This window comes from Tasmannia lanceolata, unplaced genomic scaffold (genome assembly GCF_043159265.1).
Source record: "Tasmannia lanceolata isolate RefF3 unplaced genomic scaffold, GAP_Taslan_0.1 ptg000008l, whole genome shotgun sequence".
NCBI classification, from domain to species: Eukaryota; Viridiplantae; Streptophyta; class Magnoliopsida; order Canellales; family Winteraceae; genus Tasmannia; species Tasmannia lanceolata.
Window position 1 is genome coordinate 23,934,433 of NW_027518685.1, and position 18,349 is coordinate 23,952,781.

An 18,349-nucleotide genomic window follows, 5' to 3' on the forward strand; every position below is an offset into this window, starting at 1 on the left:
CCATTTTACTCTTTTACTTGCAGGTTTTACACTCTTTCATTTCTAGGTTTTACTCCGACGCATTTTGTGTGAAACGACGAGATTTTCCGGCGATAGAAGCCTTCTTCTCTGGCGAAACATCTCATTTCTCTGGCAGCAGATGCTCCTTTGTCCTGAGGGATTCTGAAGATCAACAACTATGCCTTTCTTGAAAGCCAAGAGCACCGATCTATCAGTGTTTATATCGTCATGTGAGCCGAGGAATAAAATAGAATGGGAAGATGAGAAGGAGAAATTGGATTATAGACATGTTGAGAAACCCCATTTGATAATTTTTTGTTATGTTACTCTGGCTAATGGAAAACTCCACTACCTCTCTTAACTTCTAAACTTGTAAAAGAGATGCTATGGCAAAGTCATATGTTCATCATTCTCGTGCTATCCAATGGTCATCAAATGATTAGTTATTTTCAAAGATCTCCCCTTCTTTTTCTCAACGCAAAAACAGGTACTCGAAGCCAAAACAGGATATTCGAAGCCAAAATTTACTTTGTTGAAGCCAAAAATTACTTGGTCGAAGTGAAAAATGTGTTTCCTGTAACATTCGCCGTTGTGTTTTTCGCTTCGACTAAAGTCTTTTAGGCTTCGAATAACTGGTTTTTTTTGTTCGACTAACATGTTTTTGGCTGCGACTAAAACTTTTAAATTCCAGTACCATTTGGAACTTTTTTCATCTTTAACTAATATATTTTAGCTTCGAGAAATATTTGTTGGCTTTGACTATCATTTTTTTTTTGCTTCGACTATCATTTTTTGGATTCGACTATCATTTTTTGCTTTGAGTAACTTTTTTTGGCTTCAACTAGCATTTTTTGGGCTTCGACTATCATTTTTGCCAAACTTACATTTTGCTTCGAGTACCATTTTGGCTTCCACTACCCTTTTGCCTAGTGAAAGCTCTTTGGGCAACTGATTTTGGCTACAGCCACTAGAAAAGGGAAAATACTGACAAAGATAATGAGATTTTGGATATTTGGAGGAAGAAAAAGAAAATGAGAAAGGGACGTCTCTAGAGAACTCCTTCTAACCTCTCGAGACAAATGAGCATATGCCGGAAAAATGAAGATGTTTCGCCGGAGAAGAAGGCTTCTATCGCCGGAAAGATAAAGTGTAAAAACAAAGAAGAAAAAGATAAAGTAAGGTTAGGGGTATTTTCGTCCTAAAAAATTCTTTTTTAATAAAGTAGCATTTGTTAGTGTTTTTTCAAAACTCAACATTTTCTCGTCATTTTTTCAACTCTCCAGCATGCAACAGTAATTGATCAAAAAAAATAATATAATAGTATGTAAGATTAAAAAATGGGGTGTTAGGTGTAACATGTAAGAGCATTATTAAATGCAAGAGAATTATTGGACTGCAGAACCGAAACTATTTTTGTACAACTGAACTGATACAATTCGGTTTTTCGGTCTAACTGAATAATTTGTTGTTTAAACTGAAACCGATAACCGAAAGAAACAAGATTTATTAACCGAAACTAAAACCAAAATAAAAACAACCGAAACCGAAATATAATTCGGTTCGGTCGGTTAAAACCGAGTAGTGCACACCCCTAGTTTACAGGTTTGCGGATCAATCCTGTTATAAACCTTGTAAGTTTATTTTCTCATGCTGTTCTCGCCCGTGGATGTAAGCATATTTGCCAAATCACGTAAAATCTTGGTGATCATCTTGTAGTTTGCTTTTATTTTTACTTTTCTGTTTGTTTGTGCACGATCATATCAGATTTTGCCATGCAGATTTCTCAACAAATACAATAAAGATAATCATCAGCATTGTGTATGTTCATCTGCCGCCATGCCCCCAAATCTCCACCTATTGAAAATTCCCTTGTAATCAGATAGTTAGGCTCTTCTCCAATGTAATATGGACCGTTGGCTATATCATTAGTAGTAATATGGACCGTTGGCTATATCATTAGTAGAAAATAAAAGGTTGGAACAGCCAAAAGAGGGCGGCAATATCAAATCCCTTAATTAGTATAAAAATGAGAATATTTACATCAGGGGCAAAGATTCCCTAACATATAATTCATGCCTAACTATAACCCTAAAACTATATAAAGATCAGCCCTAAATGGGGCCCAATTCAGATACCAAATAAACCCATATAAAGATCAGCCCTAAATGGGGCTCAGACGCTCAGTTCAGATACCAAATAAAACAGATTGGAATAATTGAAAAGGGGGTCTCAATATCAAACCCCTTTAATAATACAAAAACATACAAGTCATGCAACACCTCTAGCCAGCCTCATTGGCATCATTTAAAATGTGGCTGGAAGAAACATCAATTTTCCTCAATAGTTCTCTAATCTTATCAATGAAGACTACTCTTTTGAGGTTATAGTCAGCAACACCAGAGCACCAATCAGTAAGTACTGCAAAAAGGGGAAAAAAGAGAGCAACCATTATAATTTAGATTATACAAGCTTCCAGTACAGACTCCTATAATTGTTCATCAACAAAGTGATTTTGAAAGAATTTTCTGGCAGACCCATTTTTGAAAAATAAAAAACAACCATTATAATTTAGATCATAAAAGCTTCCTATGCAGACTCCTATAAGATTTTGAAGGAATATTCTGGCAGACCCATTTTGAAAAAAAATAAAAAATTCTCAATCTGTACAAGACATAATGGAAATTCAGTTTGCTTAGTATTAACCATTCTCAATAAAGCAAACCTTGACAATAGGCATTTCTGTCATGACAATGGTCATCCAGCCAACGTACGGTACAAGCCTGTAAGGAATTACCAAAATTTTATTCTCATAAAGAATTGAGAATAGGAGAAACTGATTAGGTAAATGCCATGATTTACACTTTTACAGCCTTTACATAGTGACTTACTAAATCACTTATGAACAGAAACTACATGCTCAAGTTTCTTACCCTACAGCCTTCCCAATAATATGATGCTGATGCAACCAAAGCTGATCATGGGCATACAAAGCTCTGTCATCCACATCATTTCTATCGCCTGAAATAGAAAGACGAACAAAAGATTAGTAAATGACGGAATCTTAGAGACTCTTGATTTTCCTAAGTTTGGGACTTTTATGTAAATACAAAATGAAAAGTTGAATTCAAGCCATGCAACTTTGATCATCACTTAATATAGACCAAGATAGGGAAAAGCTGGCTAAAATGGATAAGGTGAAGAAACCTGAATCTTAACCATAAAAAACATAGTATCAGGTCATGTCATTGTCTTTGTAAATTATACCTACTCACAGTACAGAAGGTGAATAATATCTCTTGTTTATAATCTTCAGGGGTAATATAATGCACCATGTGATATCAGTATAAGATATTAATTTCATAACTTTCTGATAACTAAAAAAAATTGATTCTGAATATTTAGTACCTTTTGTTAGGATATCAACCTCATCGTTATCTTGCGGTCCATGAACCTGCCAACAAAATATGGTACAATTTAAACTAATAACAAACAGTATTGATTCATTATTAACACCAAAACATGATAATAAGTAGAAAGTTTCTTTAGGAGAAATACAAGATGAAGAGAGTGTGACTCCCAACTCTCAAGGGACGGAGACTTATGACCTGGGATAATAGTCATATTTGGTTCACAAGACAAGATTGGAAGAAAATATCAAAAGTAGAAAAGATGCATGCCCTATGTGAACGTTTGGTACAAGTGACACAATGATGTTGATGGAGGCAAAAAGGAGTGAAAAATAACAAATACTACTAACTCTTGCGATGAGGACCATTCAATCGGGAGAGAAGAGGAGGAGAGGGGTATTATTAGAGAATAAAATCCAACCCAATCAATCTAAAATCCACGCCAATCAATCTACGATTTGATTTTATTCTCTAATATGCCCCCCTCAAACGTATATGGATTGGAAATCGATATACGTTGGATTACAATAGATATCCCAAAAAAGAAATGTAAAATTTTTTGATGCACACTGTTACGATTGATGTCCGCCTGTTGTTGATATTGCTGAAGATGAATTGCCGCCTGTTGTTGAAGAATGTGTCGCATGAAAGATGAGGCGCACAGAGCCTCAAAGAACTGAATTGGACTCAAGCCGGAATGGGCGAGTCTTTAGGCCGGTTTTGAATTCCGAACCTTCTGGAAATGGGTCACAATGGACCAATGCCTCGATAGGCAAAATGATGCCTCGATGGGCAAGACATCATAGGTCGGCAAGTACCAATACTCATGGAAATTGACTCTCTCAGACACGACCCTCAAGGAATTGAGGCCCCTCAACTGAGTAGAGTGACTATTTCAGGCACGCACCTCGAAGAAAGGCACCTCAACTGAAATAGAAAATCAAAGATTGAAATAGAAGTTGAAAGATAAAGAGAATGAAAATGAAGAGAAGATAAAGAGAAGCGACAACTAGCGGCTTTTGATTGCGAATAGCAATTGTAGAACAAAAATGACATTAACAATTGTTCCGATGGAAGGAAAATGATGAGGTGGATATCAAATATTGAGGGTGATTTCACTTTGAACAAGAGGAAAGGGTGTGCAAATATCACATTGGAGATACACCCTTTTTTTTTGCATAAGATGAGTTGGGCAGCATCAAAAGATAAACCTTCTTCAACTTTTAATCTTCTTGTTGTTTTAGCGTGAGTGGAGGAAGCAAAAATATAATGGCAGAGAATAGGGAAAGAGGGATACGTTGGATGAAGGCAAGACGAGGAAAAAAAAGGAGAGAGGAGCAAGATCTAGGCTAAGGGGATCAATGTTGGTCCGGACGGACGGCCGATCGGCCGTCCGCCTGAGAACGGAAGCACTTGTGGAGAGGTCAAGCCAAGGTCGTTGGCTCTGATACTATGTTAAATTTTGAAGAGAAGATTTTCTATTATTCTTGGATGCATTACAATCAAGCCCAATGAGTGTTTATATAGAGAACACTCAAGAAGATAAACATAGAAAGAGATATGACATGATTTGGGGAGATAATCCTAATCTAATCTTGTTACTTAATCTAGCCTTCTTCCTTAATCTACCACCTAATCAAATCAATCTAAAATCAAATCCAATCAATCTACGATTTGATTTTATTCTCTAATAGGTATGAGAATTGTTTCCATTAATTATAGTAGTAGAAGCATAAGTGTCAATTTGGGCTTTTCATCTTTAATGTCAATAAGGGGTTTTATTTGGAAAGAGATATATGTATTAGTTGTTAGCTTCAACAAAGAGATCAGTTAGTTTATATAAAGGAGTTCCTTGGTTTGTAAAACATATATATGATTGAAGGAAAAAACATTCAAGAGCTTTGCATCCCCTTCCATTTTCTGTGTGGATTTATGTTCCGTATCTTTTAGGTGGATTCCTAGAGATTAGAGGTGGATTCCTTTGATTCAGGGTGTTATCTCTTTTAGATGGACTCTTAGATACAATTGGTGGGTTCCTTTGGTAACCCTTATTCTCTATTTTCCATATTCATCTTTATATCATTGTGTGTTCCCTACACCCTCAATTGTTTTAGACTTTTTCATTTTCCAATTTAGTTTCTCAATTCTATTTTCTTTATTCCCTTTAACCTTATCCCCTTTCCCTTATGTTTTTCAATTCTTCCCTTCCATTTCATTATACCTTATCTCGATTTCTTTATTTTAATATCTTCATTTCTTGATTCTTTATTTACTTTCACCCAATCCCAACTCATTATTTTTTCTCAATTGACTCATCTTGCCATTCAAATTCAGCCTTTGTTTGTCTTCCATTATTGTTTTTTGTTCTTGTTTCTCGTTTCTTGATTTCTTGAGTTTTAAATTTGTCATATACTTCAGCTTCTTTAATCTATAACTTTTTCTTGTGCACCTTCTTTAATCTAAAACCTTTTTCTTGTGATTCCAACCCAATTTCCCTTCTTCCGTATTCTTTGTTTTCTATTCACACAATATCTATTCTTTGATTTGAGATTTACGCCTAATCCGCTAAGGTTCTTTGATTTACCTCTTTTGAGTTTCCCTGCATCATTATGGTTAGAGAAATAGTATAGCGTGTAAAGTCAATGATAAAATAAAAACGAATAATATTAAGAACTGAGAATATGAAATTGTATTTATTGGTTTAAAAGGTAATTGTTTATGTTTTGGCAGCTGACTTCATTCGCATCTGCGAGGTGATGACCTACTGTCAATGTAGAGGACTTCAAACTGATATATATGAGAAAACGGTTCCTACACATATGTGTAGAGAGTTCTCTACACACTAGCTTAAAATACAGAGGGGGCCCACATTGTTTGGGTGATCCAAGCCATCCATTTTCAAGGCCCTCACATAGATAGGGTGTCTACAAAAAATCAGATCCATAGGATCATCCCAACCCTACGATTTGTGGAGGTAAAATGGATGTCTTTAAACCTTCACAAATTAGTTCATTTTTTGCCTCCAAAGTTCGAATGGTTAGGATGATCCTATGGATCTGATTTTTTGTGGACACCCTATCTATGAGAGGGCCTTAAAAATGAATAGTTTGGATCACCCAAATAATGTGGCCCCCACTGTATTTTAAGCTAGTGTGTAGATAACTTATCTACACGTGTGTAGGAACCGTTTTCTCTCTCTCTCTCTCTCTCTCTCTCTCTCTATATATATATATATATATATATATATATATATATATATATATATATATATATATATATATATGGCTGTTTTGATTAAAGGGCAATGAAAAAGGGGCAAAGAAAAACATTCACTCATGATATAGGAAAAGCAGCCGCAGCCCAGATTCAACTAAGAACATATCTTCCTTTGTCTTTGTCGTCAATGAACTGCTGAATTGCAGCAAACTGATCAAAGATGGCTTTGAGATGATTAAGATACTACTGAGCCAATGTATTTTCATTCTTGCAATTTCGAAACTCAATTCTAAGGTGAAATTTATGAGCCTCTAGTTATTGTGCAAATAACTCCGCCTGTGTTTTTCACAGCCTGTCCCAAGCCAGGATAAAGGGGGAGGGTTGGTGTCAGGTTGGCAGCCGACCGTAAACTTTGCCACTTTTCTATGAAATGAATCCTATAGTAGTTATTGTGCAAATGTTTCATTAGAAAATTTTCCAGCGGTAGGCATATAAAAAACGTGTGCTAGAATATTGGGAAAGTGGAACTGAGCTAGCAAGTGATGTTTAGTCCTTGCATGTCCATGCTTCAAAGCGAACAATATCGACCAATAATAATTTTGTATTAGTTTCATCTTTTGGTAGAGCACTACACTAGAGGAAAAAAGGATAGGAAGAAATGTGAATTGAGGATAATATCCAATCCCTATCATCTCAAACCAAGCACCATGTAAAGATGGTGTTAAGAGATATATGTCAAAGATGAAGAGAGCCATATTCAAGAGGAAGAGGAAGAAACTTATTCCAATGATTCTTCTTGAATATTGAAACCTTACATATGGCACGTAGATGTGTAAAATCAATAACAACCCTAAAAACACACATGGCATTTTAATAGTTTGATCAGTGCCCATCATAATAATAGTGGAAATTCATGAAACGAACAAATTTCCCAACTCCCATTAGAAACCTTCCCACTTATAAGTTAAAACTACCATTTCAAGCCCTCAATAGATATGGGCACAAATAAGCATAAAAAATATTGAGAAAAATCTACATGCCAAACCAGTAACTGGATAATAGACAAGTGAAGTGATGTCCACCATAAAACCTCATACACGCTGCAAACAACTAATATTCAATGCTTAGAAACATTTTCTTAGGAAGAAGCTAATAATAAAGAAGCTCTATGTTGTAGTTGTGCACAAAACTGAATTTATGTAAAAGGTAGGGACAAAACAGCTACCTCAATTACACGATGGACAATTGAAATAGGACGTTCCTGAAACCATCATAAAATTTACAGGAATATTAGAAAAAAATTGAATTGGCAAGATTTATGTAGGTATTTTCAAGAAAGTAACAAATATGAAGAGAACAAACAAAAAACAAAGTGAAACACCAAACATAGATCCACTAAGTGAAACAAAAAAGAGAGAACATCACATGTCATTTAAAATTCAGGGCACATGCTTCAAGAACGAAGATGAATAGCAACATTTGGAAAAGAATAGAACAACTGACGGGCTTTATTCTATTAGAGTATAAAGAATAAGAGAACAGGCTCAATTGGTCGAGGCTTCGTATCTCAACCTTGACGTCATAGGTTTAATCGCAGATTACCTACCCAAAAAAGAATAAGAGAATAGATAATAGAGGTTGAGAAAAGTAGATATAAACCGAAGGCAAAAAATGGAAAAGGTAACAAGGTTGGTAATGTGAAGAGAAGAAATTTACTAACCTTGAATGATTTACAAAGAGCCCTAATGAGTGTTTATATAGAACACTCAAGGGATAAACATAAAGAGATATCGCTTAATTTAGAATGAGATAAATATAGAAACATCCTAATCTAACCTAATTACTGCATCTAGCTTAGTTGAATTAGGCAACTAAGATAAGGATAAATATAGGTAATGCTATTACATAATGAAGCTAACTTCATTGCATAACAAAAAAGAATACATACATTGACTTGAAACACGACAATTTCGCCAGCACGAATAGGATCCTTATTCATGTGAACAAATAATATATCACCCTGCAACAGCACTAAATGGTTATGGTGTATAAACTATGTAATAGCACTACCACAGATACAAAAAAATGATGTACTAAAACAAAAATGGCACACATGGTTAGATGTATGAAAATTTAATTACATTTTGTAAAAAAAAAATAGTTTTTGATAAGAAGGTTTGGAGTTGACAACTGAGTTTTTAAATATGAAATGAGATATCTTCATTATTTTCTTCTTTGTCATGCTTTATATCAATTCTTCCTGCTTTTCATGCTCCAAAACTCAGGCTAATCGTGTCATGATCCTTTTTTATTTTTCTTCTTGTAAGATTTAGAGACTTCTAGAAGACAGCTAAAACAATTAAATAAATTTCTAGCAACAATTACCAATTGGAAATATGAATAGCAGTTAAATACACTTGAGATCACAAAATAGACCAGTGATGAGCAGTTAAAGTGAGAAGCAAAGTGCAACCAAACTGTTTAATACGAAACCATCAGCATGAACAAATCATTAAATGTACTTACCCTCTTAAAGCCAGGTTCCATGCTTCCAGAAAGAACAACTACAACAGGTGATTCACTACCAGTAATACACACTAGACCCTTCCAAATTATCAGTGCCAATGAAACAACCACACCTGAAAAATATCATACAGAACAGGCAGCATTTGCCTGTTATCTACCAGTACAAAAAAGAAATACATGCATTTGAAAACAGTGTTGAATAGTGAAGAATCCATCCAAGAGACTGAAACAAACATCTATAATAAGGATGCCCAAAATGTAAAAGATCAAAAGTAAAGAAAGAAAATTTACTAGCAAATTCTTGCAAAAGAAAACATGCTAGAACACAAACAGAGATACAAATCTGAAATGAAAGTACAGTTGGGGCTCTAATACCTTTATAATCTCTTATATCTTATTGCTCGGACCAGGAACCAGCATTGTTCCTATGCTGATAACTTATACTCCCTTATTTCTAATACTCAAAACAAAAATCTAGTGATATAAGATAAGAGAGAGTACTTTCTTAGGAAATCAATGTTCTTCAAAGTACAAACATGTGAACGTTAATGTTGTTATAACTTCAAAGTACATATTGTATCATTTGTATGTAAGCACATAGGAAACATTCTTCAGTGGAATCCATTGTGATGGTCGCAACAGCCATGGCCTCTAGCACAACAGTGGCAATGACAATAGTTGAATAGTAGTAGCAGTAGGCCATCAGGTTTTCTCCTTACCATAGTATATAACCTGTTGCGCCAAAAAAATGGGGGAGGGCAAAGACAAAGAGTTGAACAAAGTAAGTGTCTTGTGCCTACCTGTAATTTTTTGTGTGTGTGTGTGTGTGGGGAGAGAGGGGGGGGGGGGGGGGGGGGGGGATGGACAATACCTATCAAACAATTAATACTCTCTAATACATTATATAAAATGTGGACACCAGCAATATTAATTATTAAAGCCCCAACTTTATGTGTGAACTGAAAATGGGTAGCTGTCCTTTACACACGCAAAGTTCTAACATGAAATTGCTACAAATAACCCATAGAAATGCATATCCAACTAATGAAAATTGTTCTAGCATAACAGACAGTCAAAAAGTGATGAGAAATTGATCTGGCATGAGTATGAAAGGATAACCCTAATTAAACAACCGCATCAACTATACTGATTTATAAACTATATACTGGCATGAGCAGGTTGGTTCAAGTGGAAGCATGTTTCATGAGTTCTGTGCGATAGTAAAATACCTACCAAGTTGAAGGGAAAGTTTTATAAGACAGCTGTGAGGCCAGCGATGCTATACGGCTCAGAATGTTGGGCCACCAAGAAGCAACATGTGCATAAAATGCGTGTAGCGGAGATGCGAATGCTTAGATGGATGTGCGGCCACACAAGATTAGATCGAATTAAAAATAAAGATATCCGTAAAAAGGTGGGGGTGGCACCAATTGAGGACAAGATGAGAGAGCACCGCTTAAGATGGTTTGGGCATATCCAACGTAGGCCTTTGGATTCTCCGGTGAGAAGAAGTGACTCGTACCAAGTTGATGGAGTAAAAAGAGGTAGGGGCCAAAAACAACTTGGGTAGAAATAATGAGGAAAGACTTGAGGGCTAGGAACATAACAAAGAACATGACCTTGGATAGGATAGAATGGAAGAAAATAATCCACGTAGATGAACCCAACTAGTGTCAGGATTAGACTTAGTCATTGTCGGCATTTCTCGGTTAAATCTTTCTATAAAAGTATTATGCCCATTTCTAACCCTTCATGTTCGGCAAAGGTATGGAAATTTCATTGCCCACCTAGAGTTTGTATCTTTGGTTGGGCGGTTTGTCGTGATAGAATACAAACTATTAACTTTCTGAGAAACCGTGGTATGTGGCTTATTGATCATTGCCCACTATGTCTGCATAATGGGGAATCTGTGGATCATTTGTTTATGCATTGTTCGTTCACTAGGATCATATGGCAATTCATCTTCATGAGATTTGGGATTTGTTGGGTTTTTCCAAAATCTATTCCGTCGCTATTGCACCAATGGAGAGGGGTTCCTTGGAAGGAAAAAGGAAAAACCTTGTGGAATTTTTGTTTACTAGCTACGTGGTGGTCTATATGGAAGGAGAGGAACTCTAGAGTCTTTGAGGGGAAAGCCACGAATCCTCATTGGATTTACTTGAAGATCATCACCTTGGTTATATCTTGGGTGAGATGCCTCCCATTATTCCGGTTTGTATCGGCTTTTGATCTTTGGGAAGGATGGCGGGAGGTATGCTTTAGTGTTGAGCACAGAGATATTATTTTGCAAAGGTGGAAGCCCCCTGCTCAAAACATGTATAAGGTTAATTTCGATGGTGCGAGTTCCGGCAATCCGGGTCAGGCAGGAGTAGGAGGAGTTTGTCACAATGATAAGGGGGATGTTGTGTGGGCATACTACGGCTCTATTGGTGTGTCTGATTCCTCAGATGCAGAAGTGAGAGCGGCACATTTTGGCATTTTGAATATTGATAGAAGGTTGATGGATCAGACAATTGTTGAGGGAGATTCGTTAAATGTTATTCGTTGGCTGAAAGGTGGGGTGGCTCCTCCGTGGAGATTTCTTTCCATTTTTGATGAGATTGAGGACTTAACTGCGGGGTCTGCTATAGGCTTTCAGCATGTTAGAAGATCGGCAAATGATAAGGCGGATGCGCTAGCTAAGCGCGGTGTTTCCGGTGGTTCTATTATGTGGTTCGACCACCTTCCTCCTTGAGAAGGGGTTTTCTCTGTATTTTGTTTTTTCTTCTTTCATGTTTCTTTCTTGCTTCGTTTTGTAGATATGGGTGGTCCATCTCGGCCTCCTTATTTTGCTTTGATATATAATTATTGCCATTTCAAAAAATAAAGTACATCTTTCTTTCCACCCCATTATCATGATCATAGTTTCAAAACTCCTCCGCATCTTCATGGACTCCCCCAAGTCACCTTTTACCTTGGCCATGTTCTTGTCCAGTTCCGCACTTTGCCCTAAAAAGTCAATCAAAACTCCTTTGACTTTCCCGAGTTATGACCAAGTCAACCGAGTATTCGGCACCCAAGATGCATTTTGAAACACTGATCATGATTATTACTAGGCAGACAATTGGAGGTTCTCTCTCCACCCTCACATTTCAGTGCCGTGTTGGATTGAAAGGTGTTTATGGAAATTTTTATGCTTCTCATCGTTGTGTGATCTTTCATGGCATTAAAGCTATACAAGTATCATTCCAAAATAAATAAATAAAACTGTACAAGCAAAAAACATGAAACAAGACCAAAATAGAGCAGTTTCTGGTAAAATCCCAAAAACCCATCAAAAATTTCCCTAGAAAGAGGTCTTCGAGAAGAGCATATGAGTTCTCTATTGAAAAACAACACATTTTCCGTTCTAAACAAAACGAAAATAGATTTCTAGACTTCAAACAAAAAAAATGAGAAGGGGAGGAGGAGAAGGCTTTAGATACCGAGACTAATGGCCTGCTTGAGTATGCTTTTTATCTCAATAGAACGGATTGACTCCATGCTCTTACCCATCCACCCTTTTCTTCTTCTTCCTCGTTTACGCGGGTTTTCTCTTTCTCTATGTTAATGGCAAAATAGCAGTTGAAGAAGAAAAGTCATAGTCAAACCTTATCGTACAAGAAATATGAGATTTTATATGGTGGCCACCCAGATAGTCACTAGTTACACTGATCTGGATCGTTCATATGTGGGCCTCCATCAAGGATGGGCCTGCAATAAAAGAAAAACCCAGAGTACAAAACTATCTTCACTAAACATTGATGTTTCTTCCTTCCTTTTTTTTCTTCTTCTTCTTCTTCTTCTATATATATTTATATATAATTTATAATATATAACAAGTTCTTGGGCTACATGTGAACTCTCCCTCTTTCTATGTAATGTGTTTTTAGCAACTCCAACGGGCGAAGTAGGCCAGGCAAGGTTAATGCCGCTAGAAAACAAAACGAGGGAGATGGGTAAACCTATTACCGGACAATATTAGCAGGGGCAAGAGTGACAAAATGGTATGTGAACTCTCATTCTCCCTCTCCCTCTGTAGACGCATTTTCAGCATCTTCAAAGGGCGGGCCGTGTGGAGTGAGTCGGGCACGACTGTGCATAAGCACCCGGAACCGAACAACATTTACACAGCAGCGGCGGGCACTACAGTATAGATACAAGCACAACTAACCCCTTCACTCTCCCATTACACAAATGCAATTCAACTAACAAGATGGACTTTCTATTTGATTAGGAAACTCAAAGAAGTCCCTAAACCCTACATATTTAGTTTACTGAATACAAAGTTGAATACAAAGTTGGTTATAATAGAGTTTACTGAATACAAAGTTGGTTAGAATAGATGCTACGCCCTAGATAGATACTATGCCCAAAAATCTTACTCATTGAGAAGGTTTCAGTTTTGCTTGTGAGGCTGCTTGCCGGGTTGGGTGCGCCTAGAGTTTCAAGAAGAAATGGGTAAAGCAGAATTCACTCCATCTAATATCGAATACATGGATCAAATTGATTTTCTTCTATTTCTGCTTGCCTTTTATTTCTCTCCGTCTTGTTCAAAATTGGTCTTTCTTTTTTTTTCATTTTTTCGACATTATTTTAGATTCAAAGTTCTAATGCCTGTGCTATAGCCTTATATTACTGGATCAATGTTTTATATTTTGATCAATGCTCTGGGTCTAGGGTTTTGGTCTGATTTTGTGTACATTTCAGTTTCGACTTCGTTTTATTTTCTGAAAGATAAGATATTTCCATTTTAGGGTTTAACGTCTCAGTATTAGGGTTTTGGACTTGAAAAAAAAAATGTATGAATCTTGAGAGATATGGGTTTTAGGTTCTGGCTTTGAGAAGTTTATGCATTTTTCAGATGGGGTTTTATTTATTTTGGGTTCTGGTTTTGGAAAATGTATTTCCATGTTAGGGACTAACATCTCAGTATTAGGGTTTTGGATTTGAAGAAAAAAAAAAATTGCATACATATTGTAATATGCATCTTGAGAGAGATGAGTTTGGCTTTCTGGGTTTGAGAAGTGTATACATTATTCAGATGGGTTTTTATTTATTTTGGGTCTTGGTTTTGGAAAATGTATGTCTCTTTTCCTATGGGTTTTGCAATGAGGTTTTGATGTTGGCTCTTGGGGAATTCAGGGGCTTATAAGTACGTGTCGGAGCTATGGAGGAAAAAGCAGTCCGATGTGATGAGGTTCTTGCAGAGGGTGAGGTGCTGGGAGTACCGACAACATCCATCAATTGTGCGTGTCACTCGACCTACACGTCCTGATAAGGCTCGTCGGTTGGGATACAAGGCTAAGCAGGTATATTGTTCTGCTTTTTCAAGTATAAATGATTAAATGACACTAACTCTTAACAGCTTAAGCTTTTGGAGCAATTGGTTGTTTCACATGGTATCGGAGCGATTGCCTCACGGCAGGTCTTGTGTTCAAAACCCAATAGCTCCTTGATATTAAAAATCCACATGTAGGGACAACCCAAAAGTGGGGCAACATGTGAGGGAGAGTGTCGAAATATAAATGATTAAATAACACCTACTCTTAACAGCTTAAGCTTTTGGAGAAATTGGTTGTTTCACACTGCTTGATGAATCCCATCGCTTTCCTGATTAAAGCATGTGCAAATAGTATACTATTACTAAACATGATGTTAATGATACTGGTGTAGCTATTGGCAAAACAAAGTAGAGTATCATTCTAATCGCATGAGACCGCTATTTTATTCTCTTCTCACATCTAAGTGGGTTGTTTTCTCATCTAAGAAACATTCTAGCATTCTTTAGTGACCATTCGGCTGGAATGCAAATCTTTGCATCCCTAGAGAAATGTCAAACAACACCATCTACATTCGGTAAGAAACCAAATAAATCATTTTATCTGTTGGGTACAATCAATATTTGTTAAATATTTTGTGAATGACACTGAATAATGCTGTCAAGAAAAATCCATTTGAAATAAGTTCACTTGAAAAAAATAATCTTATTTATTAAAATAATTATTTCACGGGAAAATGCAGATGCTGTGCCTTGTAGCCTCTTATAGAAAACATGGCGTATATTTTAGTTTGGATGGTTCATGTATTATGGTCTACCATTAAAAAAATTATGTTGTATTGTTATTTGGCATTAGTGAGTTTTTCAATCAACTGCTGTCTATGCCAATCTTTGGGCCTCACAGACACTTTCATGCCCCACCCGCATGGTAAAGATACAGGGACTCGGGGAGAGGCAAGAGGAAGAAAGAGAGCACATCACCTACTCGATGAGGAGAGGAGATTCTTTTATTTTCTTTCTTTTTTTGTTGACAAATATTCAAGTATCTGAACATAGATAGGCTACTGTAACTCTTGTCCAACCAAAATTCTAGAAGCAATAGGCTCCATACTCCACATGACCATCATTTACACCCTTCCTGATTGTATTTGATTTCATCTAAACTATACTATACAATACCACGTGACTTTCCTACCATGTAGCCATACTAAAAGAATATCCACAATTGAAGCTGATATTTGCAATGTTGGAACGTGAAGCAACAGAGATGAGGGGGATGTTTCTCTTGTTGCAGGAGAGAAGCCACTATGATCACGTGAATGATTGGAGCAGAACTTGAACCCCTGAAAGAACCCAGAAGTGGCGACATTGCGGGTACAGCCATGATATCTACATCGGTCTTCTCCTGCCTCTTGGGGATGATGTTGAAGGATATAGCGATCATTTTTTTCCAATTGAAAGAAGGCAGAGGTGGGAGGTGTGTCAGTGGTTTCAACATTAGGTGTTCGGTCTTATTAGGAATTGTTGGTGTTGGTTTAGTAATTAATGGCCTGGAAGAAACCAACGTCATAGAGGGAAAAACCAAGGTCTTTTTACCAGAACCACATTTGGGATTGGAATAGAAATTGATGACCATCATGAATCCGGCATCGTGAAGGGGTAAACCAAGATCTTTCTACCGGGGCAGCAGATGGCTAGCTGTAATCCCTGTTTCTTATTACCTCAATAAGGTCATGGTTTGAGAACCGGACCACTTATGTGCAGCCACAGTCAAGCCGTAGCTCAGCCAGACTGGTGGCTGGGTCACATCCCTTTTCCAATTTCTTGATCTCCTCTGCCATTGATCTCGCCCTATGTCGCTCTCTCTATTATCCCACTCTCTCATTGTGAAGATCAAGTCCCAGAAGGGGAAGAAATGAGAGAGGAGCTTGCTTGCTGAAGTAGGTGTTGTATTGTCTGTTTTTTCCTCCTTAAATTTAAATTGAACTTTGAAAGTCAAAAGTGCCCAAACAAGAGTCTACAATCTCCAGTTTCTCTTATACATACTGGAATTTTGAGAAAGGGTAGTAGGATTCTGTTACGTTGGTTGTGACATACAGAGTAGAAGGTCTAGAGTTGATTGAATCAGTTTAAGGGTGATAAGTCCATTGATCTTTGAGAAAGATTGGTAGGATGTGTTTTTCTTGTTTGTTGTGTTTAAAAATATATATTCGCCTGCACACTTGTGAAAAAAAAAAATAGAAGGAGATGCCTGCACTAATCTTTGGTTCCTGGATTGGTAGTTGTTTGGGAATGCTCTGTTGTCTGCATAACCTTGAGAAAAAGTTATAGAGATATTTCTGTTCTGCTTTGCCATTTCATGGTGCTGCTTTCAAACTTGTACCGACAACCCCTTAGACCAATATTTGAATATTTCTATTATGTGTTGTCATTTGATGGTGGGGCTCTCAAATCTGCATGACCTCTTTGGCAACGTTTTAAATTTCTGTTTCAGTTTCAGTCACCATGGAGACAGAAAGGTTTTAGTTTCAATTGGAAATTTTGGTGAAAATCCTATAACATTACGGAAACGTATGGAAACATATGCAAATGATAGAATTTTAAGATGAAACTTCATGAAATGCTAGAATAAGCATAATTACACACTTAGAAACCATCACATAACCAAGACAACTATCCATAATGGCTTAGCAAGAACACCTAGTGACATGTGCTGTCATGCATGTTTGATAATTCAGTACATGCCACATTTTACATGTAATTCAAATAAATATTTATGCATAATACATGCGTCACAGTTGTTCACCTACAACTTATCTTTGTTTACAAAACTTATGCAACATTTCATTCCTCGAGTGCCTGATCCCTTAAATTTTGAAAATGTTATTGTACTTTGTGATATCTGTAGATTATGATTAAGATGTAGATTGGTTTTCATGCACACAACATTCTTCGTAGGTAACTTATGTTGATTCACACATCTTCCTTCCCATCTCTCTTGAACTGGTGCTGCAATTGCATTTTTGGCTCTTGCCCAGGGTTATGTGATCTATCGTGTCCGTGTTCGACGTGGTGGCAGAAAGAGGCCTGTCCCCAAGGGCATAGTCTATGGTAAGCCCAAGAACCAAGCTATCACCCAGTTGAAGTTCCAAAGGAACAAGCGATCAGTGGCTGAGGAACGAGCTGGTCGAAAATTGGGAGGTCTAAAGGTTCTCAACTCCTACTGGATTAATGAGGTGACAACAAACTATGCCACCCTACAAAACACTTTTTTAAACACAATATCATCACAAATAATTATACTAACTTGTGTCATAATGTACTTCCTCCAGGATTCAACCTACAAGTACTTTGAGATAATCCTGGTTGACGCTGCTCATAATGCTATTAGGAATGATCCCAGGATAAACTGGATCTGCAAACCAGTCCACAAGCACAGGGAGCTCCGTGGGCTTACCTCTGCGGGGAAGAAATATAGGGGTCTCCGCGGAAAAGGCCACTTGCATAACAAGGCACGCCCATCCCGGAGAGCAACCTGGAAGAGAAACAATACCCTCTCCCTTCGCCGATATCGTTAAAATACTGGTTATGCTGCTTTTCTTCTATTATTAGTATCGGATTTTTGGTCAAACTAAGAGATAATTTTGTTGAAGAGATTTGTTAGTTGGATTGGTTTAGAGTACTGAAATCTGTTAGGGCCGTTTGGATACTTCATGCATTTGTATTTTGATTTGGATTTGAGTTTTGGATGCAAACTACATCAATCATCTTCATGATCATGTTTTAAGAGAGAGAGAGAGAGAGAGAGAGAGAGAGAGAGGGAGGGGGGGGGGGGGATGTCTCGCTGCTGCCGGAGCAACGTCGAGGAGCAGCGACGGTGATGGAAGTTGCCACAAATATT

At 37.2% G+C, this 18,349-nt stretch overlaps 2 protein-coding genes across 3 annotated transcripts; one reads left to right on the top strand and one right to left on the bottom strand.

Annotated features, from left to right (window-relative positions):
- Positions 1–1,990: 1,990 nt before the first annotated feature.
- Positions 1,991–12,952, bottom strand: LOC143884902 (uncharacterized). Of its 2 annotated transcripts, XM_077388749.1 has the most exons (9): positions 12,614–12,945; positions 9,150–9,262; positions 8,572–8,643; positions 7,849–7,884; positions 3,406–3,451; positions 2,931–3,018; positions 2,723–2,780; positions 2,145–2,418; positions 1,991–2,094 (listed from the first exon to the last, which is right to left on the bottom strand). In XM_077388749.1, the coding sequence occupies exons 1-8, from the start codon at positions 12,681–12,683 to the stop codon at positions 2,368–2,370; spliced, it is 534 nt and encodes a 177-aa protein (XP_077244864.1). In that variant the 5' UTR covers positions 12,684–12,945; the 3' UTR covers positions 1,991–2,094; positions 2,145–2,367. The 2 variants fall into 2 exon arrangements, with proteins under 2 accessions (XP_077244864.1, XP_077244865.1); XM_077388750.1 differs by lacking the exon at positions 7,849–7,884 and having other exon boundaries at positions 12,614–12,952.
- Positions 12,953–13,020: 68 nt separating this feature from the next.
- Positions 13,021–18,206, top strand: LOC143884901 (large ribosomal subunit protein eL15). Its single transcript, XM_077388748.1, has 4 exons — positions 13,021–13,628; positions 14,313–14,479; positions 17,487–17,684; positions 17,781–18,206. The coding sequence occupies exons 1-4, from the start codon at positions 13,625–13,627 to the stop codon at positions 18,024–18,026; spliced, it is 615 nt and encodes a 204-aa protein (XP_077244863.1). The 5' UTR covers positions 13,021–13,624; the 3' UTR covers positions 18,027–18,206.
- The last annotated feature ends 143 nt before the right edge of the window (positions 18,207–18,349 follow it).